This window comes from Aythya fuligula, chromosome 5, assembly GCF_009819795.1.
Source record: "Aythya fuligula isolate bAytFul2 chromosome 5, bAytFul2.pri, whole genome shotgun sequence".
In the NCBI taxonomy this organism is placed as follows: Eukaryota; Metazoa; Chordata; class Aves; order Anseriformes; family Anatidae; genus Aythya; species Aythya fuligula.
Window position 1 is genome coordinate 39,456,255 of NC_045563.1, and position 20,756 is coordinate 39,477,010.

General features: G+C 33.6%; 1 protein-coding gene across 1 annotated transcript in view; it reads left to right on the forward strand.

The window, feature by feature from the left end:
* FMN1 (formin 1) overlaps positions 1-20,756 on the forward strand; it is a 197,630-nt gene that overhangs the window by 82,808 nt on the left and 94,066 nt on the right. The window contains 5 exon segments of the mRNA XM_032189407.1: positions 17,261-17,329; positions 17,331-17,361; positions 17,364-17,569; positions 17,571-17,603; positions 17,605-18,053. Of these exon segments, the coding sequence (XP_032045298.1) occupies positions 17,261-17,329; positions 17,331-17,361; positions 17,364-17,569; positions 17,571-17,603; positions 17,605-18,053 (788 nt within the window).

Sequence of the window (20,756 nt, forward strand, 5' to 3'; positions counted from 1 at the left end):
GTACATTAAAGGAGGCTGTAGCGAGGTGGGGGTTGGTCTATTCTCCCACGTGCCTGGTGACAGGATGAGGGGGAATGGGCTAAAGTTGTGCCAGGGGTGTTTTATGTTGGATATTAGGAAGAACTTCTTTACTGAGAGGGTTGTGAGGCATTGGTATGGGCTGCCCATGGAAATGGTGGAGTCACCGTTCCTGGAAGTCTTTAAAAGACGTTTAGATGTTGAACTTAGCGATATAGTTTGGTGGAGGACTTGTTAGTGTTAGGTCAGAGTTTAGACTCGATGATCTTGAGGTCTCTTCCAATCTAGAGTATTCTGTGATTCTGTAAATTCTGTATTTCTGTAATTCAGTTGAAACATCCACATGAGAAAGGGCCATATAGTAGAGGTAAATACTTAATTTTCACCCATTTGATTTCAACTACATTTACTATCTGCTTTGTTCAAGGCATTCCATGAGTTTTTCACCCCTCTTGTTTCCAGAACCGGAACGATGTTATTTTAAGACTGGCCCCTTTTGTTCCCTCCCGTAGAAAGGCCTCTCCTGCCGCCGCCGCGAGATGGCGGCCGAGCTCTTCCACATCATCCCGCGGGGAGGCCCCGCGTTCCTCCCCGCCCGCCGCTGGTTTTCTCTGGCGCGGGGGTTGCCGCGCACCTGGCGAAGGAAAAGCTCAGTTTTTCAGTACATAAATAGCAGCTGTCATCATCGTCATAAGACTGTAGAATCACAGAATGCTTTGGGTTAGAAGGACTGTTAGGGACCACCCAGTTCCACCCCCCTGCCGTGTGCAGGACACCTCCCACCAGACCAGGTTGCCCAAAGCCCCATCCAGCCTGGCCCTGGACACTTCCAGGGATGGAGCATCTGCAGCTTCTCTGGACAACCTGCTCCAGGGCCTCAGAACCCTCTGAGAAAGGAGTTTCTTCCAAATATCTAATCTAAATCTACCCTCTTTTAATTTAAAGACATTCCCCCTTGTCCTGTCACTGCACCCCTTCACAAGGAGTCCCTCCCCAGTTTTCCTGCAGGACCCCTTTAAGCCCTGAGAAGCCACTGCTATGAGGTCTCCCCATCATCTTCTCCAGGCTGAACAACCTCAACTCTCTCAGCCCCTCTTCACAGGGAGGTGCGTCAAAAAAATCAGACTGTTTTTTCCCTGTAGAACCAAGTCTACAGTATCTAATAACCAGATAGATGAAAACGTCTTAATATTAAATCAAAATGTTGTAATAGGACTACTGAATCACAAAATGAAGGAAATAATGTGAATGCAGAATTCAGTTGTAGTACTTAATCATTAATCCAGCACAAGGGCACAGTATAGTTTTATTTTTTTTTCCTGTAAACTAATTTGATAAAATGTGTGGAAAGAAGTTACTACTTTTCCCTAATATCTCCTTTAGAATAAAGGTATTGAAATCCTCTTCTCTTCAGTTACACTGAAGTGCAATACTGCTTTCGGATTATGGAGTCAAAGTCTTTAAGCTTTTCTCTACTCTGTGCATGGATCTTCTCTCTGATACACTTCATTATGCTTCTACCAACTCACTACATCTTTTGCATCTTTCCCAACCCAGAATGCTTGTCTCTAGCCATAAATCACAGCTTTTTATAATAATAAAATGTTTTTATAAAATGATATAAAAGAATAATATATAATTATGTATATCATGTGGTTATATGAGATATATAATAATGTATGAATATACATATACAATGATGTAAATAACATTAGCTATTTGATAAATAATATAGAAACCATAGATCACATATAAAATATAAATATTATATAATTTTAATGCAAGTATATAGAATTATTATACAATTGTCTTATGTATTATATAACATTATTCTACAATAATAATAATTCTACCATATTCTGTGATAATAATACATAATGTTCTAAAATAATAGATGTCTTAAAGTATCCAGCTGCAAATTTTAGAATGACATGCCTGTAGTTGCCACTAATACAGTTACGATTGTATTATCGATATTTAGGAAATAGTCAATGGCTGATGTGTAGCTGCCCATGACATTATGAAATAATGGGCTGGTCTCATTTAAAGAATGTATCATGGGTTTTTCATAGCAACCTATGTGATCTCCTAAGAAATTTTCACAAAGGATTCAGGAGCTGAAATGTAGAACTGAGTAGAAAGTAGTTTCCTTTTCACAAAAGAACTTGCTTAACTTTGAAAACAATTTTTTATCACAAGCTCAGTTTAAAGACTAGATCCTTAAAGTTTCACAGAAAAAGGCATATGAAAGGGAAAGTCATAACAGCAATCAAAAGTGTGTGATAATTTCAAACTGATTTTTATTTGATTCTGAGATCATGAAGGTATAGAAACATTTTCTTTGTTACTGAATGAAGAAATAAAGCTTTCCCTATGTGATGGCTTCTTCATTCTTTTTAAAAATTTATTTTTAATTTCTGTTATGCTTCACAATTCCTTTTCTGACCATGTCTTTTCACTTTCTCATTCTTTTTTCCTCATGGTCAGTGTGCTTCCTTTTGTGAATGCCTCTATTGCTCTTTAATTGTATTTTGAGTATAACAAAAGGTGCCCTGATATATTTTGAAATATATCTCCCTGATATATTTTGAAAATTGTAATTTGGTTGAGAGAGGTAATGATAAATAGTGTTGAAAGTTGCTGCATGCCAGAAACCTTATCAAAAAAGCTCTTTTATGGAATTGGGTAATTTTACTTTTATTTTGACAATTTATAATGTTTTTTTCTTACATATGAAAGTGAAATTACAGCTTCAGAAGCAGCAGCAGAAATTAGATGCTTTAACACCAAATCAAAACATTTTAAAATCTAGTATTTTGTCTAAATCTTCTTGTTCTAAGAATAGTCTATAACAGAAAAGTGATTTTTTTTCAAACAGATTCAACTGAAAAATTTCTGACCTGTATGCTCATAGGCAGGCATCTTTAAGAAATTTTTTAAAATTCTTCCCCTTCCCAGCACCTTTCAGTTTTGTGTGTGCATATGTGAAATCTTTCATAGGATAGGTATTTTACAAATTTTGAAATCTGCTATTAAACTATGGGGGCCAGTGACGAAGTGTGTTGAGAGCCAGATATGCCAGATATGCCAGAGTTCTTAGCAAAACTGCATTGAAGTAGTGGATAATATGCTGACTTTTGGTAACAGTTTTGCTTCAGGATGCTAAGATTAATGTTTTTAACCTTTACAAGATTAAATGCATATGTAATGTGGCTAGCTGCTTTGTGTGTTCTTCGCTGGATTTTCATGTCCCAGCATGTACAAATAGAAGAAAATCCATATATCGTGTATGCCTCTGTCTGGTGAAACTGAGCTGCAGTCCAAAAGAGCAGCCAAGGTCAGCCAGGGTTTATTAGTCAGTCTTTCCTAATGAGCTGTTCAGGCTTTTCAGCGTTTCCATGTGTTGTTACTGATGAAGTTCTCCCAGCTTGTGGTTAATTATTGATACTACTCTTGCTTAACTTGAAACGTTTCAGTCTTTTGTGCTTAGCTGCTAAATGAATGGTTCCACCACTGTGCATGTATTGTGTGTCTTTACGAATCTTCCTCTTGGCTACATTGTCCTCATGAAGGAATTCTCCATGTTTAATATGGAGCCCATTTGCAGTATGTGACAGTGAAAATACAAAGATAAAAAATAAAATAAATAAAATAAAATAAAATAAAACATAAGAGAAAGAAGAGACTGAAAGTCTATGAAATGGTATCAATATACCCATTTCAGTATTTCTAAGACTCCTAGACAATGGGAGCAAGGTTATCTTCAAAGTATGTTTCCTGAAATAGATACACATTTTTTATCCCAATGTTCATCACTCTTTAATGAAAATTCACATGACCAGTAATAGAGAAGGCAGAGTAGCAGACTAGGGAATGAGAGCAAAGGACAAGAGCAATAAAATAATAACTTTCTACACTGCATACAATCACAGAAGTTCTTCAGTCTTTTTGGAAGCACATGCTGATGATTTTATCTTCAATCAGAAAGGAAGTTTGGAATGATTCTTCATGGTGTATGAGTTAATTTCCTTCCAATACTTCCTCTTCCTCATCTTCCTCTTGCCTTTGGTAGTGCCGTAATTTGCTTTCTAGAAGGAAAGTTAGTTTGTAGTTATTTGTGCTATTACATAAAAGTATGCTTTTTATCTCTGGATACTGTTTTAAATTACTAATATGTTAAATATATCATACTGCATTATAATGCACATGAAAATATTGAGGAATCAGCCAATTTTAAATTTGGCAAGTTAGAAATTTCACGAATCATGTATATTTTTCATCACTATTGATTTTCTTTAAAGTAGAACATGAAGAATTACTGAAATAATAAAGATATTCCCCAGTTGAGTTGCTGCTTATTTACATGTTAAAAAACATGCAGATTGTAATGCCTATATCCATGTCATAATCTGTAATCACATACTTGAAGTTTTAAGTACTACTTCTGTGCTCTGATAAGCAAAATTAAGCAAAATTCTCCTTTTTCTTCTCCTCCATTTACTTTATATTTTCAGAATTCTTAATGTAACAGGTGTTTTTCATCTTCATTTTCCATTAATTATATGCTTACATTGTTACTGTTTTCTTGTCAGATAGCTTGAATATTCTTTCTTCGATTTTTTTTTTCCTTTTCACTACTGTTTGCCATGTCTTAGATTGCCACCCTATTATTTTCATCAGTGCAATTTCACTTTAAGAACTTGTCTTGTTTAGACTTCATGTCAACTGAAGAATGCTGTTAATTTCATATGTTAATCCAAGGATTGCCCTGTTTATTAAACAGTGTACCACAGAACATGGTATTATATAGTTAGAATGTGCATAGAGATCAACAAGATAATTTATAGCCTTAAAACGCCAGCAAGACTGCCCTCATGCTCAAATTTGGACACATTATGAAACACTTTGCTTGATTAGGGCTAAAATGAAATTCATTATAAAAAAACCCTGCATTTATCATAGTTCGTGACAGCTCATTTATTCCATCACCTTAAGTGAGTATGTTATGCACTAAGGAGAATAAAGTAGAACGCCTACTGTGAATATGATGACGTTTTATTTTGACAGATTTGGAAGACTTCTGTAACATAGGAAGCAGTTACCCAGTAGAGAAATTAAGTGAAATGTAATCGTGCAGTATAAAAGCCACTAGAAATTTAGTAGTATCCATGTTTCTGATAGCATTATCCTATCATTTTGATTTTGAACGTATGTACCCACATGTCAAGCTTAGTGGCTTTTCAAGATTTATTACACCAGATGTTTATTTGAGTTGAAGAATAGTAAGCTGTATCTCTGAATGAAATGCATAATTTTCTGTACTTTAAAAATTCTGGCAAAATCCCCTTTGATAATCTCTAATATTCGTGGTTTTAGAACAGGGACAATTTTGGCAAGGATGTACATTCTTCTGGTCAAGAGAAAATCTAACTGAAATTGTAGCTTATAAGCTTTTGAAGCAAAACAGTTTTTTCTCATATTCAGTATTCAGTATTCACTTCTGACTTTGCAAGTCTGGTGCTTATTGTATCTATTAAATCTTATGTTGCTGACCAAATTTTTCACATGCCAATTCCACAAAGCCTTTGAAGATACTGCAGCCACCGATGTTATACAATAGCAGTGGGGCAAAAGTTCCACTGGTTAATGAGTGTCACAATTTACCCTTGGTTAGGGAAGGATCATGCTGCCAAGGATGCTTTCAAATTGAAAGCTAGGAGCCTGTCTCCTGACCTTCTTTTTGATGACAATGCAATGCAAAAGAATTGTCTGAATATAGATACTTTCATTATGGATTTCCAGTCTCATAGATTGTAATCTGTCAGGATGTTTCATATATATAAATCAGATTTTACAAAATGTGTTCAGATAGGCATATGCTATTATCATTCATTCATTAGGCACAAAGGCCTGAAGTATAATAAACTAAAAGCAATCACTAATTTGAGATTTCTGATTCAAGGTATTTCAGAGGAAATTAATGGGTTAGGTTTGCCTTTTATGTTCATACCACAGTTCATTTTTAGCATGCCTAGAAACCTACAAGTTGGCTACCAGAATCTAAAGATAGTTGCTTAAAAAATCAGTTGTATCATTGATTACCACTTCAGAAACACTTTGGCTAAAATGGCTTGTGATACATCTTGCATGAATTTGGCATTTTGGGCAAGTACAGAATCTGCTTTTCCAGGTCAGCATTATAATACCTTTACTGTGATACTGTTATATCTTTTCCCAAAGTTCCATATTTCATTCATTATATACCTTATATATCTTTCAACTTCAGTACATACAAAACAGAAGTCTTAAAACTGGCAGCTTTTTCATAATATGGTTTTTATTCTTCTCTGGAATAGCTCCCATCAATGTTCACTGAATGAGATTCTGGGTCTGTCAAACAGAAAGATTCTGTGTAGCTACCTTACATGGAAACACCAATGGAGTGAGAGAAAACTTTGATTGCTCTGGCATCTACACTTGTATTTTTTCCTTTTATGTAATTGACCAAAGCTGTTTGTTGTTATTTTTTAATAATTTTAACACATTTTTGTGTATGTGTAGTATTTTCTTTGAATCCCATAAAGGGAATGTCTAGAATAACGTGCTAATGCATAACTAGCATTCAGTAAACATCACTTTAAAGTAGCTATGTCTTTTACACAATTACAAGGTCATTTCCATAATTGAAGTTTTACTTCTGTTTACCCAAGTAGCATCTCTGGAGGTTATAAACTGTATATTAGCTAAGTGTATCTTTACCTGCTAAGAAATTGCAGTGTAAACATCTCTACAATGTTAAAAGAAGTCTGTTCATAAATACAGTGTTGGGTTTTCTTCTTAACATTACCTGATTGGTGATTATTTAAACACAGTATTCTATTTTTACCACTAAAGTGTACAATAGTATCAGCAGAACTGGACTTCCTGACTAAACCAAGATAGATGACATGCAAGATACCTCACATTTGTAGGATCTCCTCATAGAATTTGACTTGACAATGATATTTGTAGTTTGTGTTTTTTTCTTTAATCACTGTAACTGAGGCACATATTATATTGTCACTATAAAAAAAAAAATCTATCCTGTCCTGAAGTTGTGAGGAAAATAATATATACATATATATATATGTACATATATATAATATATAATATATATATATATTATTTTCCTAATATAATATATAATATATTATAATAATATATATTCATAATATATATAATAATATATATATTATAATATATATAATAATATATATATGTGTGTGTGTATATATATATATATAATTTTCCTCACAACTTCAGGACAGGATAGATTTTTTTTTTATAGTGACAATATAATATGTGCCTCAGTATATATATATATACATTTTTTTTTCTTTTTTCTAGAGGGTAAAGAGTGTAACTTAATGAAAGCTGTTGCTTTCTGAATGTGAGGCTGACTGTGAAGGTAACCTCTGCCTTCATTTCCTTTGCTATAGAAAAATGAAGTAGTGTATTTTGGAGTATAAAGTGTTGGAGGAAGAACTGTTTCACCAAGCAATCAGTTTGTTTTGATGTGTTGAGGTTTCTCTCTGTAACACCTGAGGAATGTGACAACTTTAGGTGCAGAGAATTACTCTTTCAGGTGGCTATATTCCATAAAGTAAAACTGAACGTCTGCTGTTATTTTGAGATCTGGTGTCAGCCAGGACCCAGAAAATTCACTTCCCTCCATAGCAAGGAACTGAATGGCTTACTACACTTCTAAACGTTTCAGTTGTTTTCATTACCTTTGTGAGCACTCTATGCATTGGTAGAGAGGGTGGCCATCTCCTCAGTGTAGGTATTCATAGATTTTTCTTTTTTTTTGACAAAAATTGTATTCATGAAGAATGAAAAGCTTCAATTTCTAAAAAATGTAGGGTTACTGTATTTTAGAACTCATAATCTCTTAACAATTTATAGCACTGCTTGGCTGGTTATTTCTTACTCAAAAATAGTGTTTGTTGTTACTTGTTGTTCTTCTATAGAGGTATAACTCTATCCTTTCTTACTGTTTCCCATCTGCTGTACTAACGCTGCTTTTTGGTTCAACTTGTTTTTGCTTCATTCATTGAAACTTAGAATGTGATGTGTATCATTACTCTCTTACAAATCGTTACAAGGCTTTGTTATAATGGCTTAATCTTGGAGTCTGGCTGCCAAAGAAATTAGTTCTTTATACTGTGAAGCAATGTTGACAGTAAACTCTCCTTTCCTCTCCACCTCTCCCCAAAATAAAAGGAAGAAAAGAAAAGAAAAACAAGGTTGCATTACAATTCTGGCAACATCAGCCACACTAATAAAATCAAATTCAATGTTGTTTTACGACTTTGAATTTATGTGACTGCACAGGATCAAAGGATTTGTATCCCACTGGACTGCAAGGTCTATAGTTCATGGCAAAAAAACTCATCAAAAAGAACATTTTAGTAGTAAGGCTTTTCATTTTAATCAGCCACACTAATAAAAAAGCTGTTAGGTGTCCAAAAACATTCTCCCAAGATCAGAGACAACTTGCTCTCTACTACAATCAGTTTTCTTATTGGATCCATATTACCTTTGTAGCTTTAGTCACTGAAATTTCATCTTCAACTTGTTTTCAGGAATTTTTCACATCGTTTTTGAATTTACATGTCAAATCATATGAATTAGTAACAGTAATGATTCATACTGTTTCCCTGGCAAATGGTAAATAATATGATTTCTTAAAAGTAAATTGTCATCAGAACAAATTATTAACTAAAACAAAATTAGTAATATTATTCTATATTTTTATATATTGTATTTTAAAATATTTGAATAATAGCAATATTTTATTTTATTTTATTTTATTTTATTTTATTTTATTTTATTTTATTTTATTTTATTTTATTTTATTTTATTTTATTTTATTTTATTTTATTTTATTTTATTTTTTTGTCTTTGGGTATAATCTTTTGTCCTCCAATGCAAAACATAGCATACTTTTAGCATTTTTTTGTCTTTACAGTCATAGTAACTTAGGCTGTCCTAAGACTAAGGTAGCAACTGCGATTGAGAAACAGAGTAGGAAGTAACTATAGTGCTTGTAATACGAAAGGCATCTGTTATTGTATTTGGAGTCTTCATGTTAGTTGTTCATGGACCAGCTTCAACAAAAGTTTGAAATTAATTTTTAACAGGATTTACAAGTATGGAGAGATTTTGCCAATGAAATTGTCCATGAACCTATCAGTTTTCTTTGAAATTTCTAGCTAAGTCTCTATTTAGCCTGCTTCCCTTTTTTTGCAAGCTGTGTGAGACTTACTTTGCCTAGCATATACTAGTTTACATTTGGGAGGAATCAGCACATGGTCACTTTCTGCAAGGATCTCTTTCCCTTTCTGACATATCTGTATGACATGAATCTGTTGTTACATGTTTTCCTGTAGCTACTATACATTACCTGTCCTGCAAAATTCCGGTGCAAGTGGTGTTCCCTGCTCATGGCTACGGGAGATTCATGCGGGTTATCTATCTATCTATCTATCTATCTATCTATCTATCTATCTATCTATTTATTTATTTTTGGCAGCTGAACATTGCTGTGGTTCTACTATTTTCAAAAACATTGATTCAAATGAACAAGAACTTCAGTAATGGTAGACATTTTTTGTTACCTCCCAAACACATAAAATCTATATCCAATACTTTGTTATCCACTGTTAGTATTTATTAATAACCTGAAATTTACTGTTTTACTCACATGTTGTTAACAGTTGATTTCATTAAGTAACATGTAGTCTAGTTGTTTTTAGAAGTGCTATCACTTACCTCAAAGGATGACATTACTTAGCAAATGCGTCTGTGGCCAAAAGTTAGAGAATCCAAGTCATTAATAATATTCTACTTGATGTCTTTGGTCATGTCCAGCTTCTTCATTGTTAGGACATTTGTATGCCTGTGGAAGGTATGGGACTGATGGCAGTTGCTGCCAAAGGAGAGTTGAAGAGAATGGCACTGATAACTTCCTCAGTTACCATATTAATTTACATAAGCCTAAACATTTTAATGTGTGTGTAAGACTGAATAGTCTTTGTATTTTGTAGGGGACAGAAGTCAGTAAAAAGTATAATGATTGTAACCAGTCAGTATGAAGTTAAATTGGTTACATGCTTACAGCGTTGTGATTTCTTATGGTCCTTTTTTAGCGCAAAATTGCTCTGCTTTGAAAATTTTGTATGGTTCCCAAACACACTAAACTATATATTTATGTATCAGATTCAAGAAAGATTTAGGGCCTGGTGATGTTTCTCTGCGGGCACAGGAGAGTAAATCACTGACCAGGTGCAAAAGTTGACATAATTGCATCCATAAATGTGGATAAGCTGTGAAGTACAATGAGCATTACTAGAGACATTTTTCCGTGTATTGGATTTTGAGATTACTGAGAAATTTCAAGGACACATCAGGGGTTGTTTCTGTGTCTTTGATTAAAAGTTACAGAGAGGGAGAGATTTATTCTTAATAACAAGGTTCATCTCAATAAAGTTACATGTAAATAGGACAGCTGAGGAAAAGCAAGGACCAGTGGTGAGCTGTTGGGAGCTGTGTATTCTGTAACAGAGTTCTCCACATGAGTTGATTTGTGTAATCTAAAACAGTTGAGTGGTAGTTATTACCAGTGAAAGGACTGAGGGGATAAATATATAGATATAGGAAGAAAAAACAGTATTTTCACACGAAATATTTAAAATTGTCAAATTTTAATTCAATTAGTGCTTAAAATGTTATGTAAATTTTAGGCCATCTGTAGTCTTATATATAATTAATCATGTTGATACAATTAAAAAAAAACCTGCATGTTGCACTGTGACTTACATTTAAATGGTGTATTAGGCTAATGATTTTGTATTGAAAAATCAATCTCACTTACTGTATGTCTGTGTTTCTTTCTAGACTACCTAAATGCCAGTTGTCATTAAATAATTAAATATTCCAAAAATATATAGAAAAACTATGTTATATATATTTACTATGATCGTATTTCCTCCCAACTATCTTCCTACATATTCTCTATAAAACTATGTTTTTAACATTTTTAAATTACAAAGAAAATAAACTTTATATATATAGCCTATTCAAAGATTTAGAGTGCTGAAAATGTTTGAGAATGGGCAATCCATTTGGCTTTTTTTTTTTTTTTTTTTTTTTTTACTATTAGCTGTCAGAATAATCCTTACTGCATACCCTTGAATATAGTGATATACCATATGTAAATGATTATATTTTTTGAGGTATTTGTTAGAGAGGAATTTTGATTTTTATGTAAATTGGCACAGGCTTAATTTTTTTCATTGAAAAATTCTTTGCTAAATCTGTGATTGTTGTTAAAATTTAAAACAAATGTATGTTTTTTCAAGGACAGAGATTTAACAAAAAAAAGACTTTTTTGTTCTTTGTCAACACAATGCAAGAATAAAAAGTGTGAGCTCTTCCAAAAACTGAAGATGAAATCACTTAGGAGGAACAAAAAGTCAGAGGCTGTCTTTGAAAAATGTTTTTCCTCTCTTTTCTATGCACAGTACTTTGATGACCAAAATACTATTAAAAAAAAAGCTGTGAAGTCTATAAAAAAAAAAAAAGTTTCAGCAGCATCTCAAGAATTCTTATCTTTTTTTTTTTTTTTTTTTTTTCCCTAAGAGCATTTCCAGTGGTAAAATAGTATATGAAACTATTCTTAGATACTTTGCATTGTCTTTTTTTTTTCCTTTATATATATTTATTTATTTATTTATTTATTTATTTATTTTTTCATAACTTGGCATAAGGTAAGTGACTCATTAGGTGTAACACTGTATAAAGTCATAGAAGGGAATAAAATTGAGCTTTCTCACCACTGTGTTGTTTTTCCAGGCTAATTGGAGTTAAAAACTAGTATAAGTATAAGTTTCTCAGTTAAAGATGTGGTCTGTGTCTGATATATGTTGAGTGGCTGTTCATTATAGACGTGCCATTTTTACGCAGTCGCTTTTCAGAGTAGAATTGCACTGTTAACACCGGTGAGAAAATATTAAGCATTAGCAGTGCAGCATTAACATGCTGCTTTCAAAGAAAAGTTTTGCATGTTGCTTGCTCTAAACAATGTTCTAAGGAATGTCTTACCATTGCAGTTTTCAAATTTTTTTTGAACATTTGTAGTCCACCAGCTAATTTTTGAATGCAAATCGTTATATATAGATTTATGATTTCATCATATTTGTACATACAAACTATTCTTTTTCTTTGTCCATGTAAAATCACATTATATAAAGCAGTAACACAACAAAGTTAATTGATTTCATTGCATTTAATTGACTATGTAGGCTATTACTGGCTATACTGACTGTACTAAATTAGACTTTAATCTTTGTTACCTATCAAAGCACAAAGAAAAGCCATCACATTGGTATTACACAATTTGTTTGCCAATCCACATTATCGTTTCAAAGACATTTAGACAACCTGCAGCTTGCATTCTGAAAGAGAGGATTTAATCTCTTTTGTGATTAGTTATATGCTTTATTATCTGAGTCTGAAATGAGAGGTAGAGATAGAATACACTGATTCAGCATTTGGCCTTTCTTCTGCATTTGAACATGTTTCAGATGTTTCTGAGTCTCAATATTATTTCAGAAAATGTATCTTCTTGCCTTTTTTTAGTCTGTGCTGCATAAAGTCACGGGTGCAAAAAGGAAGTCACTGGAAGTCACTCATACAACAGAGGGCTGGATGTAAGGGAAAAAATACAGGAATGTTTTTGTTATTTGTACAATCATCTTTATGTTACGGCAATATGTATTTCAGTAAAGGGGGCAATTTTACTTTTTAGGGATGACTTTTATTTGTATTTTACCCATTGATAGTGGTATATTTTTTGGAAGAGTGTAATATGTAATACTGACCTTCTAATCTTATATATAAAGTCAGTGTTCAAGGGAACTGAGAGTCAGCTGGGACCATTTGCTTTGGTGAGGTGATTTTACTCAAGGAGAATGGATGTCCTGTTCTGATGGCAAGTACAAGAGAAATCTTCAGAAATAAAAGAAACTAATTTTTTGAGTGTGACTGTACCAATGAGACTTGAATAGTAGAGAGGCACGGCCTGTATTGGGTCAGAATCAGAGGTGCAAAACCTCTGTAACCTGCATTCTGAGTGAGGGCAGAAGGGGGAGCAAAACAAAGCTTGTAAGGGGGAGGGCTAGACCTAACTGTATATTTATTTATTCAACCTCTTCAGAATGGATATTGGGTGGAGATAGACAAGGAAGAATGGAAAAAAGATGTATTTTGAACAGAAAGGCTAATGTTAGAGGTAAGAAGAACAGTGAGATTGAAAGAACAGTTGACAACAAGCTAAGTTACATCTTGCAAAACTAATTTTATAGATACAGTGAAGTATTGTTCAGCTATAGAAACAAATCAAGGAAAAGCGGGGGCCATTATGTTACATCTTGCAAAACTAATTTTATAGATACAGTGAAGTATTGTTCAGCTATAGAAACAAATCAAGGAAAAGCGGGGGCCATTATTTAAAAGGAAAGACAGGGACTATAATGAGTGCATGAAAGGTTGTACCAACTTTTTTCAGCAGCATATTGCTATGCAGATTAGGGTTAAGAGACCCAGGAGGTACTTTCAAATTTATAATTGAGATCTGATTTTAACATGTTAAAGCTGTTACAGTACTTGGTTCTATGAATTGATTTGTATACTTATAGTTTCTTCTGACAATATGAAGAGGAAATAGGTTTTATTGAAATTGCCTACTTCTAACCTGGTACATTTAACAGTAATCTGGAGAAAGTAAATCTATTTAAATTATTCTTCATAATATCTTCATTTTGTACAGATATTTTTATAGACATTTTACTGTGATAGTTTTCCACATCCTTTACCCTTCTTCAGGAATAAATCAGGTTAATTCATACTGCTTAGGGTGACTTTCTAAGCTTTAGTTTCCAGCCATTTACCTGTATCTTCCATCCCTCCAGACTTCTCAACCTTCCTTCCCTCAGACATCTGTTTCCTGTTAAAAAAAAAAAAAAAGTCTGTTTCTTTCTGCTTTCAATAGTTGTGTCCAAGCTGTTATGTTCTTATGATAGCCATTAGTCATTGTTCATCTTACAGCTGTTGTCAAACAGTCTAGGAATCTCTTTCATGGAGTAGCATGCAACAGACTCCGTATATTGCTGACATGATAGTAGTAATTGCTGACATGATTCAGCAACAAGATTTGAATATTTTGATCTCTGTATACCTGTAATTCCTATGGATTTGAGTTTCAGTAAAAAATCTGTTCTTATCATCAGCCACAGGTAGTGTTATGTAGCCATCATAAACATTTTAAAGGAGTGTTGACAGACACCTGGAAATAAAACTGTAAGCTTAGTATGCATATGTATTCTGTAGTTAAAAAAAAAAAATCAAAAAACACAACACTTTGGTACCCATTGAGATGAAAGCAGTCTCTTAACTGGAAAGATTGTGTACAAGTCTTTCCAAGTCCTTCTAACAACAGTTTATATTGAATAAAATGTCTGTGTTCACGTTATATTTTTAATATTTCAGGATTCCAGTTATAGCTTATAGTATAACAGTAAATTTTGATTGATCTGTTTCCTACTTGGAATTGTAAGGTGTAATTAGATTCGTTTATATTCCACTTCAATGTAAGATTTGTTTATATTAAGGTATGTACTGCATCAGCAATTGCTGTAGCAACATTTAATGATTTATCTTTACTAACTATAAACTGTACGATAGCTTACTAACTGACTTCTATGCTAGTTAGTAACTAGTACGATTTACTGTAATAACTACAAACTACACTGTTTATACTATGGTATAAAATAGCAACTATAAATTTGATAATATATCAGAAGAAAGATTCTAACCTAATGTAAATCTCAAAATTTTAAGCAACAACAGATTTGTAAAGCCAAGAAATCATATTGCACAAGGAGCAGTTGTTTGACAAAAAAAGTTGCTGCAAATCTTAATTTAGTTGAAATTTAGTTTAATGTAGTTAATATAGGTAATTGTATTTAAGTTAATTTAGGTTTGAACTCTGCATATGGTTCTTCCAGATTTGTGTATTCAAGTCTAGTTATTATCAGTAAGTATTCTGCAGCCTGAATTCTGAGACTGCATTCTAGTAGGCAGTAACACATAAAAGTTTGAAACTACGGATATGTGTAAATTTTTTATTTTTTTCTTTTTCAGGAGTTAAAGGTGTCTAAGTTTAGAACACGCTGCTTCTCATTATCACTTAATATTACATCATTAATTAATATACATACCTAATTAATCCTTTGTGATGTAATAAGAAAATATAATGGACTTCATACATAATTATCGTATTACATGACAGAAAGTGAAAGTTGAAATTCTCACTACATGGAACAGCTGTGCTGTTTGCTCTCCATGAATTTTTGATTTGTTATAAAATTTCAGAGCATTTCAGCTCTCAGGAAGAAATATTTGCCAGGAAACAGACCTTTATTATTATGTATCTGTATATATGTAAATAGTATGTATTAACATATTTGTATATATTCTTAATTCTTAAGTATATTCTTATATACTTAATCTTATTCTGATGAACAATATTTGTTTTGAGATGTAAGGTAATTAAAATCAAAACTTATTTTATTACTTATTGCTCTTTGATATTTCAGCCAGTTGGATAAGACTCATCTTCTCCATTGATGAGATGTTCAACATAGGTTCCCAATGTGCCATGTTTGTTAAGCCTGGTTTTCTCTTTTGTCCTTAGTAGTTTTTGTATTAATTCTTGTTAAAAATAATACAAGTGTTATTGTAATTAACAGAAAACAATTTTCAAAATATAAAAGAATAAAAAAAAAAAAAAGAAAGGATAAAATTTTAATGTTGGATATAATTTCGAGTTTAAGCCAGCACTTTTGTATTAAAAATTAAAGACTGCAGATCTGTAAGTGAAAAGGAATATAATGCTACCACAGTTGGTTTCATGCCCAGTTAAATTTCTTAAGTAGTTTTGTTAAATACGGTGTTTGTTTTACAGTGTGTTTGTTAAGGTGACTTCAGGTTTACAACTGGGAAAGTCTTGAATGTTCAAAGTAAATTGTTCTGTTGTGGAATTTTTGATATCCAATAGGGGCAAAATAATATGATTTAAAAAAATAAAATAACTGAATTCCCTAAGGCAAATTTACTTCATTATTTTGCTTATATATCAGTATGCTGGATTTAAAAAGAAAGGTGATTGCTATGAAGCAATTCAAATGGCATAAATCTTGTGATAGTTTAAATGAGCTACTAATTAAGCTGAGCCATAACAAACTTTGGTAGAGTAACAGTGTAAACATAAACAAACAAACAAAAAACAAGTGAAAGATGTTCAAATATACATTCTAGTTAGTCTGTAAAACTTAATTGAAATTGGGTTATTTCCAATACAAAACTGTTTAATTATCTTTGCAAGAATTACATCAGAAATGGGGGAAATCAAGTTAAAGGGTAAGAAAAGTTTGCTTTTCTTCCTTGTTTTATATATTCTTGAAGACATTTGCTATTTCATTCTACCTCAGTGAAATCTTCATGATTTCTTAGGGTTCTAAGATTTATTTATATTTTCTCTGAATTACAGATTAAAAGATATTTGGTAAAAAGCAGTTTTAATCTAGTGATAATTTTGAGGGAGAATTTGTGTGTATCTCTCTGAATTTAATTGATGAGAATAATTTTTAATAGATGAGTAATTTGTTTATTTAATATTTTATCCAGGAAGATTTTCACCTTCTGTGATTTTTTTTTAAATTTCCTAACATGTTAAGAATATAACGGTATATTATGAAATGAAGAAGACAATGAAAACAGTAAAATACTGTTTGAAACAGGCAACTATTTTCCATAATGGACTATAGCTACTGCATTCAGAAACTAAACAACATTAAGTCTGCATAAAGACAAGTTAGAATTTGTTTAATCAGGGTTCCGTATATTTACTCATAAAATGTGTTTTGCTGAAATATATATTGCTTACATTTCATTAATGATTAATTATTAACCACTGATGTAATAGCTTGCAATAAAGCTATTAAGAACTGGGAAAGTGATGTATTTCTGTCAATATAGGTTGTAAGAACATAGTCTAAATGTGAAAATTTTTAATTGCTGTGAATTAAACACTTTAGCAAAATATGTACACTGAGGGTTTTTTGTTGTTGTTGTTCTGCAGTCTCAGTTTGAACTCAGGGTATTCCATATTCGTGGAGAACATGCTGTATCAACTGCTCAGCTTGAAGAAAACCATTGCACATCTGAAGAATGAACTTGATAATAATTAAACAGAAGAAATGAAGAAGCAAAGGATATTGCTGTTTCTACTGAAGATGATAACCCACCAAAGACATACCGAAATGTATGTATACAGACTGACAGAGAAACTTTTATAAAGCCTAATGAAGAAGAAAACAGAGACTGTGAGAAATAACCAAATAGTACCAAAAAGCTTAATATTTCTTCTTTGACACATTGTATTTCTGCCCCAAAGTGAAAATAAGGACAATTACAATATACCGGTTTTCAGAAAGTGTCTTATCTTGTCAACCAAAACAAATGCTGCCTCCTCCACCGCCACCACCACCTCCTCCGCCTCCTCCTCCTCCTACCTTTCCTGATTCTTCACTACCAGGTTTAGTTCCTCCACCACCACCTTTGCCAACAGGTTTGACTACACTGACACTTCAGTTTGGATCTGGGCCACCACTGCCACCTCCAGTTTCTGAAGGCTGTAGAGATTTTCAAGTGCCATCACCACCACCACCACCTCCACCGCTTCCAGGGCTGGGACCTCCTGTTGCTCCTCCACTGCCTGGATCTGGGTTACCTCCACCCCCTCCACCCCCTGGCCCTGGGTTCTTTTTTAATAGCACTTTATCGTCAAGTCAAGGTCCTCGGAAACCTGCCATTGAACCTAGCCGTCCAATGAAGCCTTTGTATTGGACACGGATACAATTGCAAGGCACCAGGTAAAATATATTTATTTAGACTTCGTGGCTATTTATGCATTGTGTCCAAGTGTATGGTCTTAAAAGAAGTAAAATATAAGTGTAGAGGCATGGAATTTACATGTTTAAACAAACAAACAAAAAGGAATCAGTTCTAGAAGCCTAATAATAATCATAAGAAATGGGTTTAAAATGTTAGATACAAATGAAAATTATGTGCATTATAATGGGAAGAAGTTTGTTAGTTTTATTCCCCCAAATCAGAGTACTTCATGGACAACTAGTGGCAGAGCAGCTAAATATTTTAATAGTTCATTGACTTTGCATTAAAGAGATAATAATAATAATAAAAAAAAAAAAAACAGGAGGTGAAAAAATATATATTTTTAAATAGAACTAGATTGCAATTGAAATGGTAGAATCTGGTCAAGTGAGAACTTCGAGTTTCATCTCCTTTAGCTTTCCAGTCATTTGAGGTGATGCCATCTTCAAAGCACTGTGTCAGCCTCTGTAGTTTCAGCTCTGGAAAAAAATAAACTGGGACTAACCTCTGTGTATAATTCCTGGGGGGGCAGGAAGCATGAAGCATATGTAATATGCATATGTAATATGAAGCATATGTAATATGTAATATACAGCAAGTTGAATACGAGCCAGCAGTGTGCCCTGGCAGCCAGGAGGGCCAATCGTGTCCTGGGGTGCATCAAGCACGGCATCGCTAGTAGGTCAAGGGAGGCTGATTGTCCCACTCTACTCTGCGCTGGTGCGGCCTCACCTCGAGTACTGTGTGCAGTTCTGGGCACCACAGTATAAAAAGGACATGAAACTGTTGGAGAGTGTCCAGAGGAGGGCTATGAAGATGGTGAAAGGCCTGGAGGGGAAGACGTACGAAGAACGGCTGAGGTCACTGGGCCTGTTCAGCCTGGAGAAGAGGAGGCTGAGGGGAGACCTCATCACAGTCTACAACTTCCTCGTAAGGGGGTGTCGAGAGGCAGGAGACATTTTCTCCATTAACACCAGTGACAGGACCCGCGGGAACGGGGTAAGCTGAGGCAGGGGAAATTCAGGCTTGACGTCAGGAGGGGGTTCTTCACAGAGAGGGTGGTTGCACACTGGAAACAGGCTCCCCAGGGAAGTGGTCACTGCACCGAGCCTGTCTGAATTTAAGAAGAGATTGGACTGTGCACTTAGTCACATGGTCTGAACTTTTGGGTAGACCTGTGCCGGTGTCAAGAGTTGGACTGATGATCCTTAAGGGTCCCTTCCAACTCAGGATATTCTATGATTCTATATGTATATATAAATGCAATGCAGAAACCTGTAGTGTAAAACATCCGGTATGGAGGAGGCTCACTGCTGGTAGAGACCACTGTACATGTAGTTAAAACAAACAAAAGCTTACCGGTCTTATTTAAATATGAATTTTTATTACAGTTTACAGCTTTTGTCTGAATTTATTCGATAAGAAAGAATCATAATTCTGGAAATTTTACTCTGGTGTAACCAAACATAAAGTGTTCATATTTTATATAAAATATAAAACAGGAACAAACAGTTAATGAAGTGTGAGTTTTATTTTTTCATTGCTTCAGAATTAAAGGAAGTGAAATATTCTGGAACAGGAATTTTTGGCATTTTCTTGCTTTCCAAAAATTACTAGCGCAAAATAGTGAATAGATAGCTGGTCCAAAAAATAAGCTTTGATGTAATTTTTCCTATTGATTCACTGAGATCAAGATGATCATTTTGAAACATTGCTGGTTCATCAAGCTCTTGCTCAGTGCAAAATAAAGTCTAAGTCATAGTTATGATGAACTGCTGGTCACCTGCTCTAATGATCCAGCAACTATATGATTCCTTAAATTAGAGTTCCTTAAACATTCACTGTAATAAATATGTGTTTGCATATTAAGTAAAAACAATCCTAAATTTGAGAAGAAGTATTTATATGACTTGAATTTCTCTTCCCACTTATGTTGGTAGGTATTACATTTGTTGTATATTACATCTAATAAATGTATGTTTGGTGATATCAGCCATTTGTAGCTCATAGGGTTTTCATATCTCTATATACATATATCTATATGTATATATATTATTGCAAAATATTTCATTGCCTTTTAGTGACATCTGCTGGAAGAAGTGGGCCCACTTTCACTGATAAGCGTTATGACAAGGAGTAGTTTGAAGTTAGTTTTGTCACACATACTTTCAAAAATATTGAAATTTTGAGTCATTCAGAATACTCAGAAAGTTCATTCAAGTACTCAGTTTGCAGCCACCACTAAGTATTTTTTCCTAAATTCAGATAAAACAAGAGGATTGCGGTTAATAGGTTCCAAGTGTAAATGGTGATGGTTACCTACACTGCATCTGCTTTGAAAGCTAAGAAGAAAAAAGGAATGATAATCTCCACGTAAAATTGCAAGTTGGTTGAATGCAGCAATGTTCAGTCTGTGAAAGTATAAGCCACGTAACTGTTATAGTTTCTTAAACCTGCAACGATGATAACTATGAGGATAAAGCATCTCCGGCTAACATCAAGTGAACCAAGTTCTCTACAAATGTTCTTAAAACGTGCTTGAATAAAGTGTAGTCACTATTTGTTGATATTGTTTATTTTTGTAGGTCTAAGCAGATTACTTGGAATTACTCAAAAAAGCTGTTGTTGAAATACTCTTAATCCTAGTTGAAGTGGCAGAAATCTCTAGAGATGTATTTGCA